This window comes from Manacus candei, unplaced genomic scaffold (genome assembly GCF_025592945.1).
Source record: "Manacus candei isolate 608988 ecotype Guabito, Panama unplaced genomic scaffold, ASM2559294v1 h1tg000045l, whole genome shotgun sequence".
Lineage (NCBI taxonomy): Eukaryota > Metazoa > Chordata > Aves > Passeriformes > Pipridae > Manacus > Manacus candei.
This window is the reverse complement of record NW_026138093.1, coordinates 8014711-8041283: the sequence shown is the minus strand read 5'-3', so window position 1 is coordinate 8041283 and position 26573 is coordinate 8014711. Positions and strand designations below refer to the sequence as shown.

General features: G+C 53.3%; 1 protein-coding gene and 1 pseudogene across 1 annotated transcript in view; one reads left to right on the top strand and one right to left on the bottom strand.

Annotated features, from left to right (window-relative positions):
• Window positions 1-26573, bottom strand: part of LOC127474810 (uncharacterized) — a 1039526-nt gene that overhangs the window by 124907 nt on the left and 888046 nt on the right. Inside the window, 1 exon segment of the mRNA XM_051796115.1 lies at window positions 1489-1992. Within this exon segment, the coding sequence (XP_051652075.1) occupies window positions 1489-1992 (504 nt within the window).
• Window positions 1-26573, top strand: part of LOC127474816 (zinc finger protein 850-like) — a 454983-nt pseudogene that overhangs the window by 386952 nt on the left and 41458 nt on the right.

Here is a 26573-nt window from a genome sequence, read left to right as displayed (position 1 = left end):
CCCCTCCTGTCCCTGTGAGGATTTTGGGGGTCGTGTGTCCCCCCCTCCCCTGCTGCCACTCCTGATCCCAGGAAAGCTTCCCAGTTCTCCCCAGTCCCGGTTATTGGGGGGCAGTGGGAAAGGGGCTTGGGGGAATCCCAAGGGCTGGAGCCGAATTTTGGGGGGCAGAACCAGCCCTGGGATGGATCAGGAATGGGGACCTCCCTGTGTTCCCCCGTGTCAGCCCGCTCTGGGGGGTTTTGGGAGGGCACCTGCCCCTCAATAAGGCACCCAGCTCACCCCAAAACGTGCTGGGACCACCTAAACTTCCCCAAAGCTGCTCAAGGACTCCCAAACTTACTCAGAGCCAATCCTCGACCCCACTCAACCCCTTTTCTGGGGAGCCTTGTCTGGGTACTGGTGGTGCTGGGAGCCCCCCCTGCTTTGGGAGAGGAGCTCTTGGATGAGTGGGGAGTGGGAAGGGGGCGTTTGGTGGGAAAAGGGGGTCAGAAGGGATAAAGCGGTGGTAGGACGCCACACTGAGTGGGAAGGGAATGAGACCCCCCAAAAGTGAAGGGGGAGACACCGAGGATGATGGGAAATGGATGGGAGAGGTCAGAAGAGTGTGCAAAGGGGAGGGTGGGACCCCCAAAATGAGCATGATGAACTGGGGATGAGGCAGGGGATGATGTGGAAGGGTGGGAGAGGGGAAAAAAAAAGAGTTGGGACCCTCAGAGTGATCCTGGGGGGGGCTGGGGATTGAGAGGAAAATGGGAACATGGGAGGAACAGGGAGAAGTGTGGAAAAGGGGGGGTGGTCTGGCAGGTTCGACAGTCCCATGGCGGTCTTTGGGTACAGGGAGGGGAGGCTGGGAAAAGGGGGATGGCCCTCCTGAGCTCCCAACTTACTGTGGGGTGCTGGGGGCTGCTGGATCGAATTTTAGCCTTGGATTATGCCAACAGTTTCAGTTTAGAGGAATTACAGAGGTGTGACTGAAACACTTTTGTCCCCCAGGTTTTAATGATGGCAAATCAGATTTATTGATAGAAATTATTTATTTATGGTTACAAATGATCAGACAGAAGATCTTCATCAGAATTATTTAGTGCACAATACAAACACTAAAACTACCAGGAGTACAGGACAGTGGTCTACAAGCAATTGTTGAAGCAATTCTACTCAAGCTGGCACAAAAGCAAGGACTATTAATTAGTGAAGGATGTAACTCTCCCAGGCCAACACTCAGGGGGAGATCTCTGCTCTCAATCTCCAGGACCGACCTTGGGGGGTCCCCAGCCAAGGCAGGAATCTCCACACATCCCCAGAGAGGGTTCTGTTGGCAGAACCTGCCCCTGGGAAAGGGGACTGGCCCTTTCTGGTCAAAAGTGATGGACTGACAGTCACTGGACTCCAGGGGGTGCCTCATCATCAGGGGGTTCATTTGGGGTGGAAGCAGCGGCCGAAGCTCTTCCCGCAGTCAGGGCATTGCATTGCTGGGGCTTCACTTACTGGTGGGTCCGTTGGTGTTTGGTCAAGTGAGAACTCTGTTTGAAGCTCTTCCCACACTCCCCACACTTGTAGGGCCTCTCCCCGGTGTGGATGCGCCGGTGGGTGACGAGATTGGAGTTCCGGTTAAAGCCCTTCCCGCAGTCGGTGCAGCGGAAGGGCCTCTCATCCGTGTGCGTCCGCTCATGCAGGAGAAGACTGGAGCTGGTCTGAAACCTCTTCCCACATTCCAAGCACTTGTAGGGCCGTTCCCCGGTGTGGATGAGCTGGTGGGTAAGTAGGTTGGAGCTGCTCCTGAAGCTCTTCCCACATTCCCCACAATTGTACGGCCGTTCCCCAGTGTGGATGCGACGGTGTTGGATCAGGTGGGAGTTCCTGTTGAAGCTCTTGAGACACTTCCCACACGTGTAGGGCCGTTCCCCAGTGTGGATGTGCTGGTGCCGGATCAGGTTGGAGCTTTTCCTGAAGCTCTTCCCACATTCCAAGCACTGGAAGGGCTTCTCCCTGCTGGGAGGCTGCTCAGGCACCACCAGCTCAGAGCTCCCCCTCAAACTCCAGCCGCCTTCCCGGCACAGGTTGGCTCTTTCCTCCTCAGAGCACCCTGGGCTGGCTTTGGAGCCCCTCCTGCGGGGGGATCTCCGGCCCTTTTCCTCCCCGCTGCCTTCCTGCGCCGGGGAGCCCTTCAAAACGGCCTCTCCCACCAGGGTCTCACGGGGGGATTTGTCCTCCGCGCTCTCCCTCCTCAGCTCGGGGCCTGGGGCAGGAAGCAAGAAGGACAGGCAGGGGATTTGCCTCCGGCCCACAGGGAAGGCCAAGGACATCCCCCCAACTCCGGCCCCGGCAGGACGGCGGCACCAGCGGGGTTGTCCTGCAGCCGGGGCCATGCTGGGCTGACAGAGCCAGCACAACACCCGCCCAAAGGGACACTGACTTCCTCCTCACCTGCCTGGGGGGCCCAAGGCATCTTCCTCTTCCTCGCAGCCTCCTCCTCCATCCGCCCAAGCTTTGGGAAGGACAAATCCTGATGGGGGGGAAAACAAGGGCTGAGCTCGTTGGCTTGGGGGTTCCTCCTGCCCAAGTCCATCTCTAGAACTCACTGGGCATCCTGTGTCCATAAAAACCTCCAAACCACCAAGATTCAGCCCAGAAAAACCCAAACCACTGTGATTCAGATAAAAACCCCTCAGAACTAGCAAGAAGTCCCCCGCTCCCCCAGACTGGAAAAAATTGAGATTCAGCTAAAAAATAGTCCAAAATATGAAAATTAGCCCGAAAAAAATCTCCTTAAACAAGGTTGGGGCAGGGGGGCAGCCCTGGAAACCAGGGCTTTGCTCCCACAGCTCTGCAGGGGTTTCCAACAGGCTCTCAGCCTCCTTTGGGCATCCCCTGCTCCAGCGTGGGCTCTTCCCGGGCTGCAGGGGGGTCTCTGCTCCATCCTGGACTCATCCACAGGTCACAGGCCCTTCAGCTCAGGGTCACCCAGAGCTCCAGCTGGTTCCGTGGAGCAGCGATCCCCTGGCCCCTGCCAGTGTGGGCACCTCGCCAGGGCTGTTCCTCGAGGTCCTCTGGCCCCCTGCCAGTCTGGGGTTGTTTCTCCAAACCACCAAACCACGGGTGCCAAACGACCTGGTTGGTCAGTGCCGGCTGGGGGAGTGGGCACTCAGTGAGGGGATGAGAAAACTGCACCCGGGGCTGGGCTGAAAGAGGCTTCAGCACCACTTCTGATGGCCCAGGGGCAACATCTGGCTTCTCCCAAAATGAGACATGGCACTTGTTCCTCTGCAGGGAGTCAAGGGCAGGAGGGTGACTCCATCTGCATGGATGGAGTGGCAGAGGATCCCTTGGGTCCCCAGGATGGATCAGCACTCAGGGATACAAACTACCCTTGGGCTCAGGATGCAGCTGCCAGCAGAGATTTCCCTACAAAGTCTGCAGGGAGTCAAGCTCTGGAGAATAGGTGTGCAGGGACCTGAGGGAGGGATGGACAGGGGCCCAGCAGGGACAGCCAGGGCCTGCAGGGGAAGGCACAGGGACAACCTGGACCCCCACACTGCCACGGCTGTCTCTGCTCCTCCTTGCAGGCTCCGTGGCCAGGCACAGTTTGTGTTCCTGGGTGCCCACCATCTCAGCACTTGGAGACCCTCAAATCAGCGCCCGCAGCTCTGCAGCAAAGCCCCAGCTCACCTGGCACACAGGGGATGGACACAGCACCTGCTCGGGGATGGGCACTCACAGCTTTGTCTCTTCCCCACCACGGGGCTCTCCTTCCTCAGCAGCACCTCTGCCTTGCACTTATTCTCAGCCTCACCTCAGGGACAGCTCTGGGCTCACCTCCGCGCCACTTCTCAGCCTCACCTCAGGGCCTGGGCTCAAGGACAGGAACCTGCAGGGAGGGGACATCAGGTGCAAGCTGAGGGCTGCCTGCTTGCACTGGCCTCTGGGCTTCTTTCTCCTTCTACAACCAGCCCACAACTCAGCCTGCTTTTCTAACACCACACATTTACAGACTAACCTTGGAGATAGATATGGACAGACATCTCTATCACCCTGGGGATGGAGCCTCAAGCATGTGCTGCCACAGGAATGGCAATCACAGAATCACAGAATCAGCCACGTTGGAAAAGACCTTTGAGATCATCAAGTCCAACCCCTGATCCAACCCCGCTGTGCTTCCCAGACCATGGCACTGAGGCCACATCCACTCTCACCTTCAACACCTCCAGGGACGCTGACTCCACCCCCTCCCTGCCCAGCCCATTCCAAGGCCTGATGACTCTCTTGGCAAAAAATTGCTTCCCAATATCCAACCTAAACCTCCCCTGGCACAGCTCCAGACCCAGCCCTCTTGTCCTACTGCTGCTTCCTGGTAGAACAGCCCCACTCCCACCTGGCTCCAACCTCCTGGCAGGGACTTGCAGACAGTCAGGAGGTCTCCCCTAAGCCTCCTCTTCTCCAGCCTCAGCACCCCCAGCTCCCTCAGCCTCTCCTCACACCACTTGTGCTCCACTCCCTTCCCCAGCCTCGCTGCTCTTCTCTGCACCTGCTCCAGCCCCTCCAGGGCCTTCCTCAACTCAGGGCCCAGAGCTGGACACAGCACTCCAGGGGTGGCCTCACCAGCGCTCACTCCAGCCCAACAATCCCTTCCCTGCTCCTGCTGACACACTCTTCCTCACACAGGCCAGCAGCCATTGGCCCTCTTGGCCACCTGGCCACACTCTGCCTCCTCTTCAGCTCCCTGTCCATCCCCACTCCCAGCTCCCTTTCTGCCTGCCTGCTCTCCAGTCACTCTGGCCCCAGCCCGGGGGGCTGACGGGGCTTCTTGTGGCCAAAGGGCAGGACCCGGCCCTTGGCCTGCTGGAACCTCATCCCTTGCAATCAGCCCATGGATCCAGCTGGGCCAGGTCCCTCTGCAGAGCCCTCCTGCCTTCCAGCACATCAACACACCCCCAGCTTGGGGTCACCTGCACATTTGCTGATCAAATGCCTGGTTCTGCAGCAGCTGCAGATGCTCAAGGGGCAGCAGGACCAAGTCAGGGGCCTGGGGGAGCCTGGGGGGCTTTGGGGTGCGGGAGGGTCCTGGGGGAGCTGGGGAGGGGCTTTGGGGATTGGGGGTACAAATCAGGACAAACCAGTACAGACCAGTACCTCCTCACTGCTCCCCAGATCTCTCCTGGAGCTGGGCCACCTTGTCGTGGGACACCTGAGCCCCCCCCGGTGCCCTCCCAGTACAGCCCAGTGCCCCCAGTACAGCCCACTGTGTTCCAGTCCCAGGGTGCCAGGTGATCCCTCTTGGGGGAGGTTGGAAAGGATTTGAAGGGGGGGGGGAGATTTGGGGGGATCTGGGGGGGTTTGGATTAGAATTTAGGGGGTTTTGGGGTGCTTTGGGTGCATTTAGGGGAGTTAAAAGGGGTCTTGGGAGGTCAAAGGGATCTGTAGGGGGAAAGGATTAAAAGGAAAATGAGGGTTGGGAGACATTTGGGGGGGGTTAACGATGTCTAGGGGGAAAGAGGAGGGGCAGCACCAAGAGCAGGTGAGTCCTGAGACACCCCTGGGGTTCCCAAGACGTTCTTGGTGTCCCTAATTTCCCCCTTAACACCCTGAGACCCTCCCGGTGTCCCCAATGTCCCCAGGGCCTCCCCATGGCCATAATTCCCCCCAATTCCACTGTCCCCATACCCCTCCCCACTGCCTCCAAACCCCATCCCTGATGTCCCCAACCCTCCATCTCACCCCAGGAGCCCCCGTGGACCCTCTGACACCAAAAACATCCCCCCTCCCCATCACACTCATAGAAAGGCCAAGGGCATCTGGGGACAGACTGGGGACAGTCGGGGGGGTTTGGGGGGCACTGGGTGATTACTGGGGAATACTGGGACACAATGGGGGGAACCAGGGGGACCTGGGAGGACTGGGGGGTTACTGAAAGACACTGAGAGGGCACTGGGAGGGACTGGGGGGGAACTGGGCACACTGAGGGGCACTGGGAGAGAACTGGGGACTTACTGGGGGATACCAGGACACATGAGGGGGACACTGGGAGGTTACTGGGCCATACTGGGGGTAACTGGGTGCTCCCTGGGATACATTGGGTGGTCACTGGAGGGTTACTGGGCTATACTGAGGGTCACTGGGAGGTTATTGGGATATACTGGGGGCACTGGGATCCCCTTACCCGGATGTAGTATATCTCCCCCCTCTGATTTTGGGGAGCATCCCTAGGACCCCTCCCCTGGGGGCTGGGGGACCCCCCAAACCCACTGCTGGACTTTAGGGGACTCCACAAAATCCCCTCAAAACCCCGAAATTCCCTCAGAAATCCATCCCAGGACCCATCAAAACCTCCTCAAGGACCCCCCAACTCCCCTAAGAGACCTCATCCCCCCCGCCGGACCCCCTAAACTCTCTCAGTGACCCGCAAAACACACCTGGGACCCCTCAAGCCCATTCAGGGATCCCCCCAGTCCCTCTAAGGGAGACTCAAAGCCGCCTGGAACCCGATAAACCCCCCAGAGACCACAAAAACTGCTGCAAACGTCCCCGCAAAACCCACCCAGGACCCCCAAACCCCCTCAGAGATCCCCCAAGCCCACCTGTGAACCCCCAATCTCCTCAGAAACCAAAACTCCTTCAGGGACTCCCAAATCCCTTCAGGGACCTTCAACCTCCCTTCTCGAGTCCCCTCAGGACACCGAACCCCCTCAGGGACCCCTCAAAATCTCCTCGGGAACCCCTGAACTCCTCTGCTAAGCCCTCCCGAGCCCTCCAGCCCCCGAGGGGATCCCCAGACCCCGCTCCCCCCGCAGACCCCCCCAGCTCACACACCCAGCGCAGCTTTTCCCGGGGCCGCCGCCCCCGAATCCTCCACGCGCCAAAGATGGCGCCCTTCGCGCGCTTCGGGCGGAGACACCCCCGCCGCAGCCAATCAGCGCGCGGCCACGCCCCCTGCCCGCCCTCCGCCCCGCCCCCGCCTCGCGCGGGGCACCCCGGGAGATTCCCCAGTCAGTGCCGGGAACAGCCCCGGCAGCGCAGCCCCCGAGGGCACCCGGTGTGCTGGGGCTGGAGAGGACCCTCCTCAGCCTGGGCAGCAGGGCTGCGGGGGGGATTCCCTGACCCTCCCCAGATGGGCCCTTCCTGCCCACCAGCTCCTGCTCCAAACGGCTCCCACACACCCCGGGCCACTTGTCCCACTTGGGCACTTGAGCTGCCCCAGGGCATCTCTGGGCAGTGGCCAACTCTGGGACTGCTCTGGCAAGTCATGGCCTGAAGCCACGAGTGTGGAATTTAGGAGACACTTGAAACCTCTGCAGAACAGAACTCTTGAGAATTGCTGAAGGCTTCCTGGCCAGCATTGCCAGACCTATATTTTTTTTTTTTTTTAATCTCAACAATTTTTCTCCATTTGTTTTCATTGACAACACCTTCTATATATGCTGTTAAGCTGATTCTTTCATTATTCTACATGAATAGTTTTGTGCAGCTACTTATCAAAGTAAATATCCCACCAGTGATTCAGTTATGGAAACCTGGCTCAGAGGAAGCTCCTGATTTTTGGGGCACCTTTCATCTCTCTAATTTTGCCTCTTTTCTTCTTCCTCTCCCTATTTTTGTCTTGAAAAAGCTCTCCAGGATGTGTGTGCCTGGGAGTGTTTTCATCCTCTGAGCTTTGCCCTGTGCCATGGCACAGGGGACAAACGCACCTTCTTGAGAAATCTGCCCCTCCTGCTCACAGAAGCCCTCTGAGTGCCCAGGTGAGATGGTGCCCAGGTTGCTTTGCTGGTGTGGAATGAAAGGGCCAGGCCAGAAAGGCAGAGCAGGGTGATGGAGGAGACAGGGCCCTTTGCAGGGGATGTGTGTGAGGCTGGGGAGATGAATGTCCCTGGGCCAGTGAAGGCTGTTCCTGGAGTCACCCCAGAAGTGTCAGGGCTCTGACAGGGCTCCAGAGGGCATCCTCAGTGCCCCTCCTCCCTCCACTTTTGGGGGGTCCCACTCCCCTCCCACTCAGTTTGGGGTCCCACCACCCCTTCTGTCCCCTCTGACCCCCCTTTTCCCACTGACTGCCCCCTTCCCACCCCCTGCTCACCCGAGAGCTCCTCGCCCGCAGCCGGGGGGGGATCCCAGCACCACCAGTGCCCAGAGAAGTCCCCCCAGAGAAGGGGTTGGGTGGGATCCTGGGTGGGCTTTGAGTATGTTTAGGCAGTCCTCCAGAGCCTGTGTGGAGGTTTAGGGGGTTCCCAGCACCTTTCAAAGTGTGCTGGGTGCCTTATTGAGGGGTTAGTTCCCTCCCAGAGCCCCCCAGAGCGGGCTGACAGGGGGAACACAGGGGGGTCCCCATTCCCGATCCATCCCGGGGCCTGTTCTGCCCCCCCCAAACTCGGCTCCACCCCTTGGGATTCCCCCAAGCCCCTTCCCCACTGCCCCCCAATAACCGGGACTGGGGAGAACTGGGAAGCTTTCCTGGGATCAGGAGTGGCAGCAGGGGAGAGGGGGACACACGACCCCCCAAAATCCTCACAGGGACAGGGGGGGTCCAGGCTGGGCCCGAGGCCCCGGGGAGGGGCTGCGGCCGCCGCCGGCTCAGGAGCTCTGTGGGGAGAGAAAAGGGGATGACAGCGGGGTGGGGGGTCCCCGGGGGGGCACAGACGCTCTGGGGGGACACACGACCCCCTGGGACCCCCCTCACCTTCTGGCGCAGGTAGAAGCCGAGCCCCAGCGCCAGGGAGACGAAGGCCAAGAGGAAGCCCCCGGCCCCTCCTTGGCAGCAATTGCTCAGGCTGATGGAGCCCGGCAGGGCCGGGGCCGCCGGCGGTGTCCGATCCCGGCAGGAAGCGGGGAGGGCCCCGGGGAGCGGCGGCGGCGGGCGGGGCCCTGGGGGAGCCGCCCCGAGGGGTCCCCGCCGCCCGGGGCACTGAAGGAGCCGCCCCGGGACGGGCCCTGGCGGGGGTCGCCAGAGAGGGGGGCGAGCTCGGAACAGAATCAGCTCCGGAGAATAAACCGAGGGAAACCAAAGGGCCGCGCCGGGGGAGTCTCCGCCGCCCCGGAGCTGAAAGAGCTGCCCCGCGGGACGAGCGAGGAGGGGCGGCGGTGAAACAGTCGCCCGGGGTGTGGCGAGGGAGGCGGGAATGGGATAAAAGAGAGAGAATAGAGGGAGAAATCGCTTTGTTTCCCCCCTCCCTCCCCACCCCAGCTCCCTTTTGTATACAGATAAAACCAGGGATCGACGCGTGCTTCCCTTCCCCCTTTTCCCCTCAGGGGATGAGAAAACAAGAAAGAAAACCTTGGGAAAGGGGGAGAAAAAGTCAACTCTGGAAAACTATCTGGTCTAAGTTTTGCTGCCAAAGGAAATTCTGACTCCAGAGGTGCCCAAGCAGCAGCAGAGCCCCCACCCTGCCCACTCACACCCTTCAGCCCAACATTGGGGTTTTCCCCTCCCTGGCACTGCCCAGTCCAGCCCCTCCCTGGTCCCCCCATCTCCCTGCCCCTGCCCCAGCCCAGCAGAGCAGCACACTCAGGTCTGGCCCTGCAGCAGGCCATGGAGGCCATGGAGCTCAGGGACAGGCCCTCTGGGGCTGCAATGCTCAGCACATCATCAGCTCAGGCAGCTCCTGCAGCCCCAGGGCCAGCCCCGCTCCCCAGCACAGCAGCAGAGAATCGGCCCCGGGCTCCTCAGGCCCCATTTGCCATCTCCAGGGGCACTGGCCACCACCAGCACCAGCTGGAGCAGCCTCAGCCCCTCAGCCCCCACAGTGGGACCCTGAGGGCAGCACACGGACTCCAGGGAGAAACCAGCAAGGCAAGGACCCTCTGGGGAGTCTGCTCCTTGGCCTTGTTCTTGAGAGCCCTGGAGAAGAAGAGCTGAGGCTTCAGGCTGTGCCCGGAGCAAATGGAGCCCCTTGTGTGGTGGAAAGAGTGCAGTGGAGCCCAGCTCATGCCAGCAGTGCCATGGCCACAGGACTGACCCAGCCCAGCCCAGGGACCAAGGCCCAGAGCACTGAGGCCTCACCGAGGCCCAGAAGGGGAGGGTGGCAGGAGAAAAAGAGCAGCTCTCAACAGACCAAATGCTGCTGCTCCCTGGCACTGCTGCTGGGCTGGGACTCTGTTTCCCTGCCCCTCTGCACACAGGCACTGCCCTGCCAGACTCATCAGAGGTCTCAGAAGATTGAACTCTCAAAAACAAGTCACTGAAGGATCCTTGACTTTGTTTCAATGCATTCCTCATTTACACAGACTCTGGGTCAAATTCAGGATGTAGACAGTGAACCAGACATGGGATGAATAATCAATATTCACTGTACACAACTTTATCCCAGGAGAAAAAACACATGAAAACCCTAACCCAGCACCACAAAAAACTGAGCAGGCAGGCTGGAACAAGGAGTCCCATTCTGAATGCTATGGAAGAGAAAACAGGCCATTTGTGCCTTCAGAAAAGTATCCAGTCATCATTTCCCTCAGGGCATCCTTGAAGAAAAAGATTTCTTAAGAGAGATACCAGAGCTTGGCAGCAGGCTGTCCTTCTTAGCTTGGAAAATCTCTGCTAACTTCCCTAACAATGGTACAAACCCCCCACATTAATGTTGTCAAACAGCTGCATCTGTAGGATTCATGTTCCAGCATTACCTAATGCACAATTATCACACCTCTTTTTAAAATTAAAGGGGAGGGAAAAAATAAGTATGGGGTGAGGGGAGACTCTCCACCCCAGTCATCCATCAAGTGTACATCCTGGCCACTGCTCCCAAGAAATTAAATATATGCTAAAAAGATATAAAAAGACATCAAATGCTTTGAGAAATAAAAGTGCTTCAGAACTAGATTTTAATATTGTCATGTGGGTTTTTGCCAGATTATAAAGTTGACTGAAATGCCAGGATACTGCATTTTGGAAGCGGCAGCAGCTCACATATTGCCTTGTATTAGTGGCTGAAGTGTATTGCTGATTCCAAAGCCAGACTATCATCATCTGTGGGGGAGAGTAGATAAATAAATAAATAAAAACTGGCATTCCCTACCAACCCTGCTGCCTTGAAGCACTCTTTTCAAGTGCGGCCTCCACAGGAAACAAAGTTAAGACCACTTTCTTTTGATTATAGTGCTTTCCCCAGGCAGGAATTTTTATTTCAGTTAGAATCTTTGAACCATTACATTTTCAGTGATGCATTTTTATATTTACAGTTGACATCTTCATAGAAAATTGAAAGCTTTGAGCAACAGCTCTAAAGCATGAAGGTTGCCTGCAGTAAATACTTAAATTATTTTACACCCAAATGGAGCCTGTTGGTTTTAGTTAAAATTTAATAAACCTTAAATCAATGACCTTTCTTTTACTGAAAGCCTACCCTTTGGAAAACTAACTTTCCCAAGAAACATATTTGGGTGAATAAATGCCAAACAAAAGGGTATTGAAATCTAAACATTTTCTCAATTTATACCTTGTGAACATTTAGTTCCTAAATTCCCAAATGCTACCTAATGAACAGAACAGTGGTGCCTTGGTCGAATCACATATCATTGATTTCAGTGTCACAGGGATCTCATTGACACGAATCAATTAGAATCCAAAATCAATCAAATATGTTCATGCACTATCATTCATCAAATTTGAATATTCCCAAATTAATTTGAAGCATGTGAAAGAACCTGGAAATAAATTTTGAAAAGGTACAAAAATAAAAATCAGTAAACTTTGAGAAGATAATAGTGCATCTGAGCATGTTTCTTGCCTGCTGGGGTAAGTTAATGGTGAATCCCACCTTCCCTTCCCAGCACAGGCTGAGATATATTCTTTTTGGAACATGAAAATACCCAGGGACTGAAGGCAGAGGACACACCAGTCAGTGATCCAGCATTATTTTATGAACAGCCTGTTACACACCCAATATCAAACATGCTGCCAGGATATTACAAAATGCACAAGTGTGTTACACTCTGAAAAACTGCACATTGTAAGTGAGCCACTGCACTCCAGGGAGAAAGAAAGGAGAGAATTCCTGAATCTCTACCAAAAGCATGAATAGATGTGGCCACTTATCCAAAGAGCTGTTCTTGTTGCTGAGGACTCCTCTCTGAACACCTTCACCTGTAATTCTGTCAAGGTAATAAATCCTTCCACTCATCACAGCACACTCAAAAGCACCCTGCTATTTAATGTCAATGGAAAAATGGCCCAAAGTGTCTAAAACATTTCCTTTTGCTCCTGTAAAAGTGCTGGCATTTTACTTCCTTCCTGATAAGCCAGTGCCAATGGACCTGATTGTTCTTTTCTTATTCAAAGCATATCAGTAGTTCCAAAGCACTCTCCATCTTATCAGGTGTCTGAACAGCACAGTTACTGAAAACAGTTTGTCCTGCTCCTCTCTCCTTCTGCCAGGCTATCAGATAAACCCAACTAACTCTCTGTATTTACACCCAATCAAACATAAGCTGTGTCTTCAACACACTGTAGCCTGTTTCTGGCATGTTACAGGTTTGCTGCTTTACATCAGTTGTACCCAAAACAGCAGCAGTGAATTAGCTTAGAACAAAAATATAGTCACTCCATAGCACAGAACACAAAAGGGACACAGGATAGGAAAAAAAAAGAGAAACATTTTGTGAAGTAAGAATGATCACTCTCATCTCAGCAGTTCGTAGGTATTTATCTGGTGCTACTTGAAAAAGAGCCTGGAAGCAGTAGGATTCAAATGCATTCAAAACAGACCTGACACAGGCCTCAAGAGTAGAGAAATATTTTTTTGTTTATTTTATTCTCCTGTCCTCTAGGAACTGTCTCTGATTTGCAAGGGGTGAGAAAGTGAAAGAAAGGAAAATGGTTACAGCATCTGAAAGCGTTTAAATGCCTTTACTAATTTTGTCAGTAACAAGACTGATTTTCATGATCCAACCTTCATTTGGCACTAAAAGACCCCCACAAAAACAAACCAAAAAAACACTCTCCCCCAAACAAGCCTCTCACCAACTCTCCTTTTCATTGTATCTCAGATACAGAATTTTCAGTGCTGACTACTGAGGAATAACACAAGATCAACTCCTTCAGAAGGGCCAGGGCTTTCAAGGTTTTGCTTCCTGCCCAGCCCTAGGGAACAGGCACAGCATCTCCCTTCCTTCTTCTCAGGATGACAGGATATCCTTGGGATGAGCACAGTGTTGGAAGAGTTAAACATTAACCTGGCTGTGCCCTGGGCACTCTCAGCTGGCTAAATGGAAAGTTCTGGAATGCTGGAGAAATCCTGAGTTGCAGCTCTTTGATTAAGTACAGCCTTCTTTAGAAGCTGAAGCTCCAGCCCCTGAGTGGAGGATCCTTCCCACCACTTCTCCCACTGGCAGTCCCCCTAAGCAATAAAATATCAAACATAAAAGGACAGTGGCATTCATCCTCCACAAAGACAGGACCAAATCCTGCAGCCAATTTGATGGCAGAAAAAAAAAAATAAAAGCAAATAAAGAATACACAGAAAATTTCTTGATCCTTTGTTACATTTCCAATCTATGGAGAACTACACAAACTGTCAGTAGCAGAGTGCTCAGAGTACATAAAGGAGTGTGATTTCACCATTTTGTTAAATATTGGGTTTACTAGATTTTCTGTCTTGTATTTCTTTAAAAATATTCACGTGAGAGAGTGAAAAAAGTGTTTCTTTCAAAAACAGCTCTAGAAACCAACCCAGAAATAGGGGGAGAGGGGTGAAAGAGCAGCAATAACATGCACAAGATTAGTCTGAATAAAGCAAGTCACCTCCTGCCCACCCATCCTGGCACCTGCTGGGAAGGAATTTTGGAAATGCTGAGGAACAAGCTAGCACTACATTTTAGATATGACTTTTTCATCTCTACATCTACAGGACTTTAAACTGTTTCATGTCTAGCTGGCTTGGAGGGGGGAGCACACACACAACTGGCTTATAATTTTTTAATTATTTTTACCTTTTTTAAAATTTTTATTTCCTTTTTGTTTGTTTGTTTGTCTGGGGTTTTATTTCTGAGGACATTCAAAACAAGAAACAGCAACTCCACATCATCTTCTCATTCTAACTTGCCAAAGCCCTCAATCTCTGATCACACCCATTAGAGTCTCACTGGAGCCAACAGGACATTTTCTGACAGCTTGACCAGTTGTTTAAGGAAAGAGAGTGTAATGGAGCACACATTTTGACTCTGTGGAACCTCATGGAATCAGTTGGTCATTTCAACACTGTAAAACCTCATGGATACTCTCAGGTTCCCATTATTAAGAGACACTGTGGTGGTTTGGGCTAGGCCTTCCTTGGTGACCAGTTTGTAACCAAGGAAGGGTCCAGATTTACCCAGTATTCCCTATGATTTTTACGTAAGCCAGGCTATAAGAAGGAAGGAGAAAAGGCGTTCGTTCTCTTTCCTTCCGGCAGCTTGGAGGTGCAGGTTCCCTGCTGTTGAGTCTGCCGTGTTGGGGAGCGAGGCCTGGTAAGGCCTTGTCGACCTTGGGAGGCGGAGGTTGCCGGTGATCGTTCTGGAGAGACCCTCAGTTTTCCCAGGGAGAGTGGTGGGATTTTTCTTTGCTAACTCTTTAGTTACTAGATCTTGGGCTACTAATTGGGATATATATATTTTATTTTGGTTTTGTTCCCTTTCCCTTCCCCCTTCCCTTTCCCTTGTGAAATTGTATATATATTTCAAATTGTATATAACAGTACATAAGTGTAAATATATATATATATATATATATATCACTTTAGCTGTCTCTCTCTCGTTCCGGTTTTTCTTAGTTGTCTTTTCTCCCTCTTCTGCCTGAGGTTTTGGGGGGCGGGACGGACTTCTTGTGGTAGGGTTTGGAGACTTGGCAGGGAGCCAAGCTTCAAACCATATCAGACACCTCTGCCCAAATTCAGCTGCAAAGGAGACCATGTGCCAAAGTCAGCAGTCCAGCTTTGATTTAACAGTAAATATGAGGGAGAGAGAGAGAAGGAAATTGTGCAATTCTGTCCTGTGGGCTACTTTCAAAGCTTCAGCTCCCTTTTGGCCTTGGAATTAAAGGCCTTCCTGTTTGCCACCAGTGCTTATGTCTTGTGGTGCCTTATGGGCTTTTCCTGCTTTGACAGTGTTTTGAGACAGTTCATTGTGCCCTTCAAGTCCTTACATGTGCACACACACACCACTCTCCCCAGTGTCTGGCCCTCCAAAGAACACAAGCCCTGATGATTTGTAGCTCCCACTCCAGTGGTTGGCACTTGGACCTCCCTCCGTACCCAGAGCTCTGAGCTCCCTTGTGCCAGAAAGTTTAGAGATTGTGCCCCATTCTGCCAACACAACCCTTGGAAAAAAGTGTCCCTCTGTGTTTCCTGGGATAAGAGCACTCTATTGTCATCTTCCAAAACCTTGGAGAGGTCCCAGAGATCTCCCAGGAAGGAATTTGGGGCCTCAAGCACAGGACCCATATATAGAGGCTGAGGACTCAGGGGTCAGTGGTGTGAAGATTGAGGACAGTAGAGGAGTAGCCTGAGAGGTCTGGAAGGGGGGTGTCAGAGCTGGTGGAGCTTTTCTTCCTGTCAGAAAACAGCCTAAGAAAGAACTAGTGCCACCAAGAGCAGCTGGGGTGGCCTAGACTGGTGACAAGAAGGAAGAACTTTCCCTCTGAGGTCAGTGTTGTGGTGCAATATGTCACAAAGAAGGAGTCTGGATGAGCCCAAGGCTTTGTGCGCCCAGGAAGAGCCAGGGAGGACGCAGAGATGTCAGTGCAGGAAGGTGCCAGCCAGGTGGGGCAGCCGGGGGGATGACGACAGCCTGCAGGGAAAGGGGCAGGGCATGGACACCGTAGGACAGCCTGGGCTGGAGAGGAGACAGGGAGGGGGAGAAGCTGAAAGGCCCTGACACAGCCACCTTCTGCAGGCCTTTGGCCAGGGCTGCTGTCTGTGCCCCTGATGCCAGGAGGAGGGGAGTGGCCCTTGCAGCCCTGGGGCCTCATGGCCTCCTTGTCCCTGCTCAGCAGCCTGGCAGGTGCCACCCCATGGTCCTGCCCTTGGCATTGCACATCCCACATCCCAGTGCCCCAGGAAGAGCCCTGAGGAATGAGGCAGGGACAGGATCTGCCTTCCCAGGGGCTGGGGGTCAGGGCTTGGCCATCTGGATTAAGAAAACAAGTCAAGGTTTATTCAGCATCAGAGCCACCTTTCCCTTGCTTGTCCATCCTTGTCATCACTGTCTGCACTTTTCTGCTCTAACTGGAACCTGGGGACAGGTTCTCAGTTGTGTCCCTCAGTGAGACTCATTAGCACTACAAGAAACTTTAGTGTTTCAATCTCACTTTGACTTCTTGAGAAGTTGTTTGAACTTCCTCTCAGGGACTGAGTCTCATGTAAACAACCTCAAAGTCCCCAGGGGGTCATGAAGTGCCTGGGGTTGTTGCTGTGCTGCTGAGCTGGGCCAGGCTCCTGGCACACAGGGAGCTCCTGGTAAGCAAGAAGAGCTTCAAAGAGACAGCTCTGCTGCTGAGCAGCTCCTCTGCACAGCCCAGCAGGGCTGAGGGCACTGCCTGCAGCACCAAGGGCAGGGGAGTGAGACAGAGAGAAGTTAAGGCTTTCAGAGGTAGAATGATCCTGAGACCTCACTGGGGGAGAATTTTTAGCAGATCTTGGCACAGGAAGTCTGTTCATGCAGGGCAATAGGACTGCAGCTTTTGGAGGCATCTGGGAAAGCTGGCACTGCCCACCAACTACAGATTCTGTAAGTGCAACTCTGAGAGCATCTGGAGTGAGGAGGAGGAGGAGATGCTCAGAGCTTCAGCTCCCTCTCAGAATATTTCCAAGACAATGATTTTTATAAGGCTAAGGAAATTTCCTGAGACTGTGTTTTCAGTTTCCTGCTCTTGAGGAATGGGAGGAATAAATAATTAAGAAAGTATTAATTTTGACAAGTCCCTGAGACATCTGAACTGTGAGTGCTCAGTAGGTCTGTCTGAGCTTCCTAATGTGCTTTCAGCCACTGCTCTGCCTGTGGGCAGCACCAGCATCACCTCTGCTAGACCCATCAGGACTAGTCTGAGATGTCATTTTTGCACCTGCAATAGGAATATGACCCCTACCAGTGCAGCCTGTGGTGCTGGGGAAGGAGCTGAGTCTGCTTAAATCAAATACCATCATAAGGACACTTGGCTGTCTCCCTGAGGTTTCCTTCCAAGCTGTGAATTCCGCTCCAGGATGGAAACCTGTCCCTAAACATCTCCTTGTTATGTGAAACCCCTGTACAGAAGCACAGTGATGCTAAAACAGAGAAAATGCTGTTCAGTAGGGACCCAGCACTGGAGCTGAAGGAAGATCTCCTAGGAAATCAAAAGGCTGTCTGCGTCTGACATGGGGAATGTCTGTAGAATACAGCTTTGACATTGTTTAGATAAGTCCATGCTAACTGGCCTCTTACTGTCTTCTTCTCCTGTGTGGGAAACAAAAACCCAGAGGCAGCAAATGTCCAACAGCAGCTCCCTCACCCAGTTCCTCCTCCTGGCATTCGCAGACAGGCGGGAGCTGCAGCTCCTGCACTTCTGGCTCTTCCTGGCCATCTCCCTGGCTGCCCTCCTGGCCAACGGCCTCATCCTCAGCGCCGTAGCCTGTGACCACCACCTGCACACCCCCATGGGCTTCTTCCTGCTCAACCTCTCCCTCACAGACCTGGGCTGCATCTGCACCACTGTCCCCAAAGCCATGCACAATTCCCTCTGGGACACCACAACCATCTCCTACATGGGATGTGCTGCACAGGCCTTTTTCTTTGTCTTCTTCATCTCAGCAGAGTTTTCCCTCCTCACCATCATGTGCTACAACCGCTACGTTGCCATCTGCAAACCCCTGCACTACGGGACCCTCCTGGGCAGCAGAGCTTGTGCCCACATGGCAGCAGCTGCCTGGGCCACTGCGTTTCTCTATTCTCTGCTGCACACAGCCAATACATTTTCCCTGCCCCTGTGCCAGGGCAATGCCCTGGGCCAGTTCTTCTGTGAAATACCTTCCATCCTCAAGCTCTCCTGCTCACACTCAGGTTACCTCAGGGAACTTGGGCTTATTGGGGTTAGTGTCTGTTTAGGATTTAGTTGTTTAATTTTCATTGTTTTCTCCTATGTGCAGATCTTCAGGGCTGTGCTGGGGATCCCCTCTCAGCAGGGACGGCACAAAGCCTTTTCCACTTGCCTCCCTCACCTGGCCGTGCTCTCCCTGTTTGTCAGCAGTGCCATATTTGGCTACCTGAAACCTCCCTCCATCTCCTCCCCATCCCTGGATCTGGCCCTCTCATTTCTGTACTCGGTAGTTCCTCCAGCACTAAACCCCCTCATCTACAGTCTCAGGAACCAGGAGATCAAGGATGCCCTGAGGAAAATGCTGACTGGATGCTTTTCAGGAGCAATAAAATGCCTGTTTTCTGGTGCTTAGCATTCAGTATGGGACTCCTTAATGGCCCAGCCTTCTTGCTCAGGTTTCTCATGGAGGTCATTGGGTTCTTCTTGCAATAATTTTCTGTGCAATGAAATATTATTATGCATCTGCCTTTTAATTTAGTGTCTACCCATTGAATTTGACTCAGACATGTATAAATGATGAATTGTGCTCTCTGAGTATTTAAACAAAATAAAGAACCCTGCAGTGCCTTCTTTGCCCAAGACCCTTCTTCTCAGATGTTCCTAAAGGACAGCACACTGCAGGACAGGGTGTCTTTGCAAACGGGAAGGGGACAATAATCCCAGCCCAGCAGCACTGCCAGGGAGCACCAGTGCTTGGTCTTCCCAGAGCTGCTCTCTTGCCACTCCCACACTGTCCTCCTGAGCCCCTTTCTCGCTGTAAGGCCTGAGTGCTCTCTGAGCACAGTCCTGGGGGATGGAAGTCCTTGGAGCACAGGCAGGGACAGGCCCTGGGAACTTGTGAAACAGAGCTGGGTTCCCTTCCAGCATCTCCAGGATGCTGTGGGATCTTCTGAGGCTACTGCATGTACTGGGTCACTTCTTCTGTCACCTTGCTCCAGGGCTGGAACTCTCCTGCAGTGTCACCATGACACTCCTGTTCTCTGCTTTCCAGGTTCCATTTTCAGATCCAGTCTTCCCCTCCTGTTCCCAGGGACATCCTGGGAGTGCTTCAGAGCTGCCATCCTGGGGCAGCTCCTGCCCAGCGTGGGCAGGCACAAGGTCTCTCCACCTGCTCCTCTCCCCTCCCCAGTGCCACTGTTTTCTGCAGCCTCCTCATCCTTGCCCAGCACAGCCCTCCTGGCACAGTTGGACACAGCCCTTGTTCTACCCCCTCCTCAGGCACCTGCCCAACCCCCTCAGCTCCAGCCTGATGGCCACAAACCTTCAGGGCAGGGAGGCACCCAGGCCTTTGTCCCCTTGCCTCTGGCAGCTGCCTCTGCCACTCAGGCCACCACAAGACACTTTCCTGGCAGGTTCTGCACTTGGGTTCTGCCTCGCCCCTCCCTCAGGAGCCTGGCAGGGGTTGCCCAGTTTTGGCCTTTGTTGTTCCTCCCCCTCCCATCCCAGTGCCCCCCAAACAGCCCTGAGCCAGCCGGGAGGGACAGGATCTGCTGGGCCAGGGCCTGGGGCTCAGCCCTTGGCCTTTGTGCTCCACAAAACCAAGGCAGGCTTTGCTCAGCATTGCAGGGGCCTGCCCAGAGCCTTTGTCTGCCTGCACTCCTGGCCTCCAAGGAGCTGCTCCAAGGAGTCCCTGGGGAGGCTTTGGCAGTGCCTGCCCTCAGTGGGGCCCAGCAATGCTTCAAGGCACTTGCAGTTTGCCTTCTGACTTCTTCAGCAGCTGCTTCAATCTTCTCTCAGTACCTCAGGATCATGGGCTGGGCTGCAAACACACTGTGGGGCTCATTAAAATCCAGAAATCCCTGAGGATCTCTTTGTCTTCCTTTAATTGTCTTCAAGGCAATTTCAAAACAAGTCTTCAAAGTTTGTACGTTTTTTCTTTTAATTCAATGATGGCTATTTTTTAGTTCAGAGAAGAGGTGATAGAGGTGTTCTCCAAGTGATCTTGATGCTGAGTGTCTCCTCAGGAGATCCACACTGACCCTGTCTGATCAACCTTGCTCCTCACTCCCCAACCTCACCAGTTCTGACATGGCCCATCTTGGACTGACAGCTGATGCAACTCCAAACACACCGTAGGGCCCATTAAAACACTGAAAAACAAATTATTTACCTTCCTTTAATTGTCTTCATGTCTTCAAGACATAAACAACTAATTAGAGTTGTTTTGTAGTTTAGCTAAAGAGGAAAATTTTAAAGTGGACGCCACGAAAAATATATATTTTTTATGAAAGGGAATGATTTACACAGAGCCTTGGGATGCAGGAGGGTCAGGGTGAAAAGGATTTGGATCCAAAGATAAGGGGGCAAAAGAGATTAGTAGCATTTAATTATTCACCAATTGAAAAATTATCAAGTGATTCAATAGCATTTGCTACAATTTTAACAGTGACTGAATTAGAGATTCAGAATAACAACATTCACACCACAGTCAATTCACACCCACACCCAGGCAGAGATGTGTGGACACATCAATAGCTGGGTGGGGAAAGGTCCCTCTCCCAAATTCTCCTTGTTGTCAGGGAAGCACTCCCTCAAATCCCTTTGTGTTTCCCACCAGACAAGGGTCACAGCTGGAGGAGTGTTTGTGGAGGGGGATCAGAATTGTCCTGGGCATCAGCGAGGGTTTTGGAGTGTTGCAAACTGGAGGGTTCCCGAGCTGGGAGAGGCTGCCAGAGGTGTCCCACTGAGAGGGAGGTGCTGGGGAGCTGCCAGGGCCTCCCTCAGCCCCGCTGGTTGTGGGCTCCCAAGGGGACTGGCTTTAGTTATCTGCTGAATTTCCATCCTGGTGTCAGGAATGACTGGAGTTTCCAAACTATTTGGGAATTGTATCCAAAGTGTTCCATTTGGGCTGCGATACAGGCAGGGAATGTTCCAAGGCTTTCATGGGATGACTGATTATCCTGTGTTCCCCAACTGTTCCACTCCAGATTGTTCCTACCTTTATGATCCAGGAGCACCTGGTCCAGTGCAAGGACACTTCACCACACCCTGGTCCAGTCCAGGGCCTCTTCATTGCTCAGCTGGTTTGGTCAAGGCTTGTCAGGAGCTCCTGAGATCATACCTATAAGAAGGATGGGGACAGACTTAGTTGTAATAAAACAAGTCATAATGGTTTTCAACTAAAAAACAGCAGATTTGAACTAGATATAAGGAAGAATATTTTTACACTGAGTGTGGTGAAACACTGGCGTGGGTCACCCAGAGAGGTCATAGATGCTGCACCCTTGGAAACTTTCAAGGCCAGGTTAGAAAGGGCTGTGAGCAACCTGATCTAGTTGAATGTGTCCCTGTTCATTGCAGGGGGGTTGGACTAGGTGACCTATAAAGGTCCCATCTGACTCAAACTATTTAGGATTCTATAGTTCTTTCCTACAGAGCCAAGGCTGACTAGGATCCCACAGGTTTCAGACCCAGCTGAGAATCCCCCTTGATGGCCCAGCTGACAGCTCTGCTAAAAAGCTGCTGCAAAGAACCTCCAGACCTAAAGGAGCTTTTGTGCTGGGCTCAGCTGTGGCTCTCAGGGCTGGGGGTTGGCTTTTGGCTGCCAGGTGCCCACCAAGGCTCTCTCACTCCTCCTTCTGCACTCCCCTTGGTGCCTGCAGGGTTGTTTCTCCCACATTTCTCACACTCCTCTCTGGGTTCCAGCACCCTGGATTTTATCCTTTCTCCAAAGGGTTATCACACAGGGGCCTCTGGAATTGCTTTTTGCTCAGCTTTGGGCACTGGCTGGTCCATTTTGGAGCCACCTGAAACTGGCTCTCTCTGACAGAGTCAACTCCTGATCTCCTCTTCCCTAAGGGAAACCTGCAGCCCCCTCCCTGCTACCAAACCTGATCCACAGGGTCACTCAAGTGCCCAGGAATAGAGAAGGTCATTGATCCCATTATTCCTCAGGCTGGTTAAAGAAGACTTTGTCCTCTTCCTGTCCCTGACTGCAGGTTCTTTCTGTCAGAGCAGAGCTGTGCTGGACCTCAGCCGTGCTTTGCTCCAGAGCCTGCTGGGGTGGGGGCAGATGGCAATGGGAGAGTTGAGTTGGACTGGATGATCCTTGTGGGTCCCTTCCACCTCAGCATATTCTGTCATTCCCTGTTTGTTTGGGTTTGGTTTGGTTGTGTTTGGTCTTTTTCCCTCCTTTTGATTTTCCTTTCCTCTGACCCATGAGTTTTTTCTTCATTGTCTTGAGCCTTGCTGGGCACTTGATGGCAGGACAAGTTTATTCAACTCAGTCATCTTGACCACATTTTTTGTACAAGTCACCATTAACTGGACGAGGTTTCTCACAGACTCGCTGCAACTTGGCATCATCCACAAAGGAGTGGAAAGTGCATTTCATCCCATCACCCAGAGACATAATAAAGATGTTCCATAGGAATGGTCAAGGGCTGGTCCCTGATGGATGTCACCTGGGAGTTGCTGCCAAGAGGAATTTGTGCCATGACTTTTGACCCTCATAAGTCATTCAACTTCCCACTCACCACATGTTTCACTTGTCCAGTCCACCTCTCACCAGTCTGGCTCTAAGGAGACCACAGGAGACCATGTCAAAGGCCTTGCTGAAGTCTGGGCACACAACATCCCCTTCTTTTCCTTCCCACAGGGGTTCTGCAATCCCTGCCTTGTCCTTCCCATGCCTGGCAATGGCTGCAGGAGGACTTGCCCTATCCCCTTCCCTGCAGAACCTGAGCAGTCTGGAACTCTGCCAACCCTCCTTGCTGCCCTGTTTGCAGACTGGTTCCATGTCTGCCTTTGCCAAGACCCCAGGAAGCTCTGGGATGGCTCTGGCCTTTCCAAGGGTTTGGGAGAGGTCTCCCAGTGACACTGCCCAGCCTTCTCAATATCCCTGACACCAAAACCTTTTCTATTATCCCACAGTTCCAGATTAGTCCTCAGGACACAACACATATTCTCATTGTTCTTCAGGAGAAAATTAGAAGTGATTTCACTATAGAGGTCAACTGGTGGAGCAGCCCAGTCTGGTCTGGTCCCACAGCAGTGCCCAGCCCAGGGTGCTGCAGAGCTCTGGGCACTCCCCCCACAGCCCAGCCCCTCTGAAGGGCACAGCAGCTCCTGGGGCACAGAGAGGAGTCTCAGCATCCCCATCAGCTCAGGGGCTGGACACTCAGCATGGCAGGAGGAAGTGGAGGTCAGGGAAACTGCAGGAGCCCTGGTGTCACCTGTAGGGAATGCCCAGCATAGCCTGACTGTGCCCCTCAGTGCCAGCCCCTCTGCCCAGCCCAGCCCAGAGTCCTGGCCCAGGGACAGAGCAGCCTGTCCCCAGGGGGGCTGCAGAAAGAGGTGTCTCTGTGTCAGGGATTCCTCTCTGCAGGCCCAGAAATGCTGCCTTGCTCTTCTCCAGGGACATCCCTTTACCCAGGTCAGTGTGTCCAGGCTGCCTTGGCCAGTTGTAGATCCCAGCCTGGGATCCCTGCAGGGCCCTGAGCTGGAGGTGCTGCTCTGCACAGGGAGGGGCTGTGCCACCCTGGGCTGAGCCTGCACTGGCCATGCTGGTCAGGGTGGGGAGCAGACCCAGCAGGATGGGGATCACTCCTCTCCACCCTCTGCCATAGTCCTGGAAGGCTCAGTAGCCAAGAACAAGGCTGGGCAGGACCATGGGCTGTTTCTAATGGCACAAAGGGCAGGGCAGGGCTCCACTCCATGCAGCCTGTGGGCTGGAGAGTTCTTCAGGACACCCTCCTGGAAAGCCCACCCCTGGCTCTTGTCCAGCCACCCCTGAACTGGGGAGGCACAAGGGGAGTTCACTGCAGGTGAGACGAGTCACTGGCCAGAGTCCTTTCTCTGTTCCTGCTGCATCCCCTGGGGTTGCAGAACTCTCCTGTACCAGTTCACAGGCAGATTTAGTACTTGATCTCTGGTAACTCCACCCTGGGCAGGATTCTGCTCCAGGGCTCCATTCCCTGCTGACTGGATGGGACGGGCTGTCCCTGCAGATCCTCTGTGCTCTCCTGCACTTCCTGATTTCCTACAGACAAGTCCTCACCTGCCATCAGAGCCCTCACAAGCTGCAGAGCCCCAGGCAGGTGACTTGGAGACCATTTGTCATCTCCATTGGCCATCAGCCACCAACACACAACATCTGAACCAGCCCTCAGTCCCTGCAGTCCCAGTGGGTCCCTGACCTCACTGCACTGTCTCCATGAGAAACAAGCAAAGCAACAAGACTTTGGAGAGTCTGTTCCTTGGACTTCTTCTACATACCAGTGTTGGGAAAAGACCTCAGCCTTCAGGAAGTGCCTGGAGGGGAACCCCTTTGCTGCTGGAACTGCTGTTGTGGAGCCCAGCCCTGTCCCAGCAGTGCCCAGGGCCTGTCCCTGCCTGTGCTCACAGGCCTGACCCACAGCAGGACAGTGACTGAGCTGCCAGAGCACTCAGGCCTTGGGCACGGACAGGAAAGGAGAGGGTGGGAGTGCAAAGAGAGCAGCTCTGAACAGACCCAGTGCTGGGGCTCCCTGGCAGTGCTGGGACTCTTTTCCCCTCCACATCTGCAAACATGGAAATGCCCTCCAGCTTCAGGGGAGGTCTTGAGGAAGAATCTGGAAAAAAGAATTTGTGTCCTTTCTTACACTCAGAGATTGTGATTCCTCATGTACAAACTAACACAGGGAGGTTGTTTGACAAATATCTTTCTGCACAAATTTTTATTTTGTTTAAATGCACACAAAGCATGATTCCTGATTTGTATATTTTGTGGGTGAAAAAAAAGAAAAAAGAGATAGACAGTGAATTCTATATGGGATGACGAATAAAATTTCAGTCTTAATGACATCAACAGAAGTAAAAAAACAGGAAAATCCCCACCACCACCACCACTATTAAAAGCTTTAGAAGGCAGGCTGGGCCCAAAATGAGTTATACAATGAGTGTTCTGCAGAAGAAAAGATGGAGTTTATTGCTTCTCAAAAAACATGTAGTCATCATTTTCCTTATGGCATCCTTGAGCTCCTGGTTCCTCAGGCTGTAGATGAGGGGGTTCAGTGATGGAGGCACCACCGAGTACAGAACTGACACCACCAGGTCAAGGGATGGGGAGGAGATGGAGGGGGGCTTCAGGTAGGCAAATGTGGCAGTACTGAGGAACAGGGAGACCACGGCCAGGTGAGGGAGGCAGGTGGAAAAGGCTTTGTGCCGCCCCTGCTGAGAGGGGATCCTCAGCACAGCCCTGAAGATCTGCACATAGGAGAAAACAATGAAAACGAAACAACCAAACATTAAACAGGTACTAAACATAAGAAGCCCAATTTCCCTGAGGTAGCCTGAGTGTGAGCAGGAGAGCTTGAGGATGTGTGGGATTTCACAGAAGAACTGGCCCAGGGCATTGCCCTGGCACAGGGGCAGGGAAAATGTACTGGCTGTGTGCAGCAGAGCACTGAGAAAGCCAGTGGCCCAGGCAGCTGCTGCCATGTGTGCACAAGCTCTGCTGCCCAGGAGGGTCCCGTAGTGCAGGGGTTTGCAGATGGCAACGTAGCGGTCGTAGCACATGATGGTGAGGAGGGAAAACTCTGTTCCAATGAAGAAGACAAGCAGAAAGGCCTGTGCAGCACATCCATGGTAGGAAATGGTTCTGATGTCCCAGAGGGAATTGTGCATGGCTTTGGGGACAGTGGTGCAGATGGATCCCAGGTCTGTGAGGGAGAGGTTGAGCAGGAAGAAGCCCATGGGGGTGTGCAGGTGGTGGTCACAGGCTACGGCGCTGAGGATGAGGCCGTTGGCCAGGAGGGCAGCCAGGGAGATGGCCAGGAAGAGCCAGAAGTGCAGGAGCTGCAGCTCCCGCCTGTCTGCGAATGCCAGGAGGATGAACTGGGCCATGGAGCTGCTGTTGGACATTTGCTGCCTCAGGGTATGGTTTTCTGTTGAGGTAAAAAAGGCAGAACTAAATTAGGCCAGACTCAATCAGCAAAACATCTTGCATGTCTCATAGCAATTCAACATTCAGGGCCTCTTTTCAGGAAGATCTCTCTGCATCCCTCTGCCCGAGCTCTGGGTTTTGCTGGCTGAAGGGGGCACTGAGAGCAGGGACCCTGGAATGGGCTCCCGAGGAATCCTTCTTGCTCCCGAGGAATCCTTTCTAATGTGCTCCAAGTGAAATCTTGTGAGTCCTGAGAGGCAAAGGGATGGTGTCTTGGTGCAGAGACAAGAGCTGAACATCTTTCCTGTTCACAGCTGCCCCTGGCTGGCAGCTTGGAGCTGAAGGGAGATCACCCTTAAGAATTCCCTTAAAAAGAAACAAGGCACTTCTGGGAGCAGAGGAATCCTGGTTCAAAGAGCACATTGACAGAATGCTTGCCTTTCCTCAGGATGCCTGATTAAGATCTCATCTTTCTCCTCCCAGACTGCCACACACAGGGATCATTGCAGCTCCCAAGTACAGCTGCCCAGAGCATTTGCATGGATTTAGCACTGAGGAGTTTTCTCCATGGGGATCCTGTGCAGCACAGATCCTATGGCAGAGCTGTGCCCTTCTGGAGGGCACCTGCAGCCCTGCAGGACACCCAGGCAAACAGCTGAAGACCCTGAAGGTGCCTGGAGGGCACTT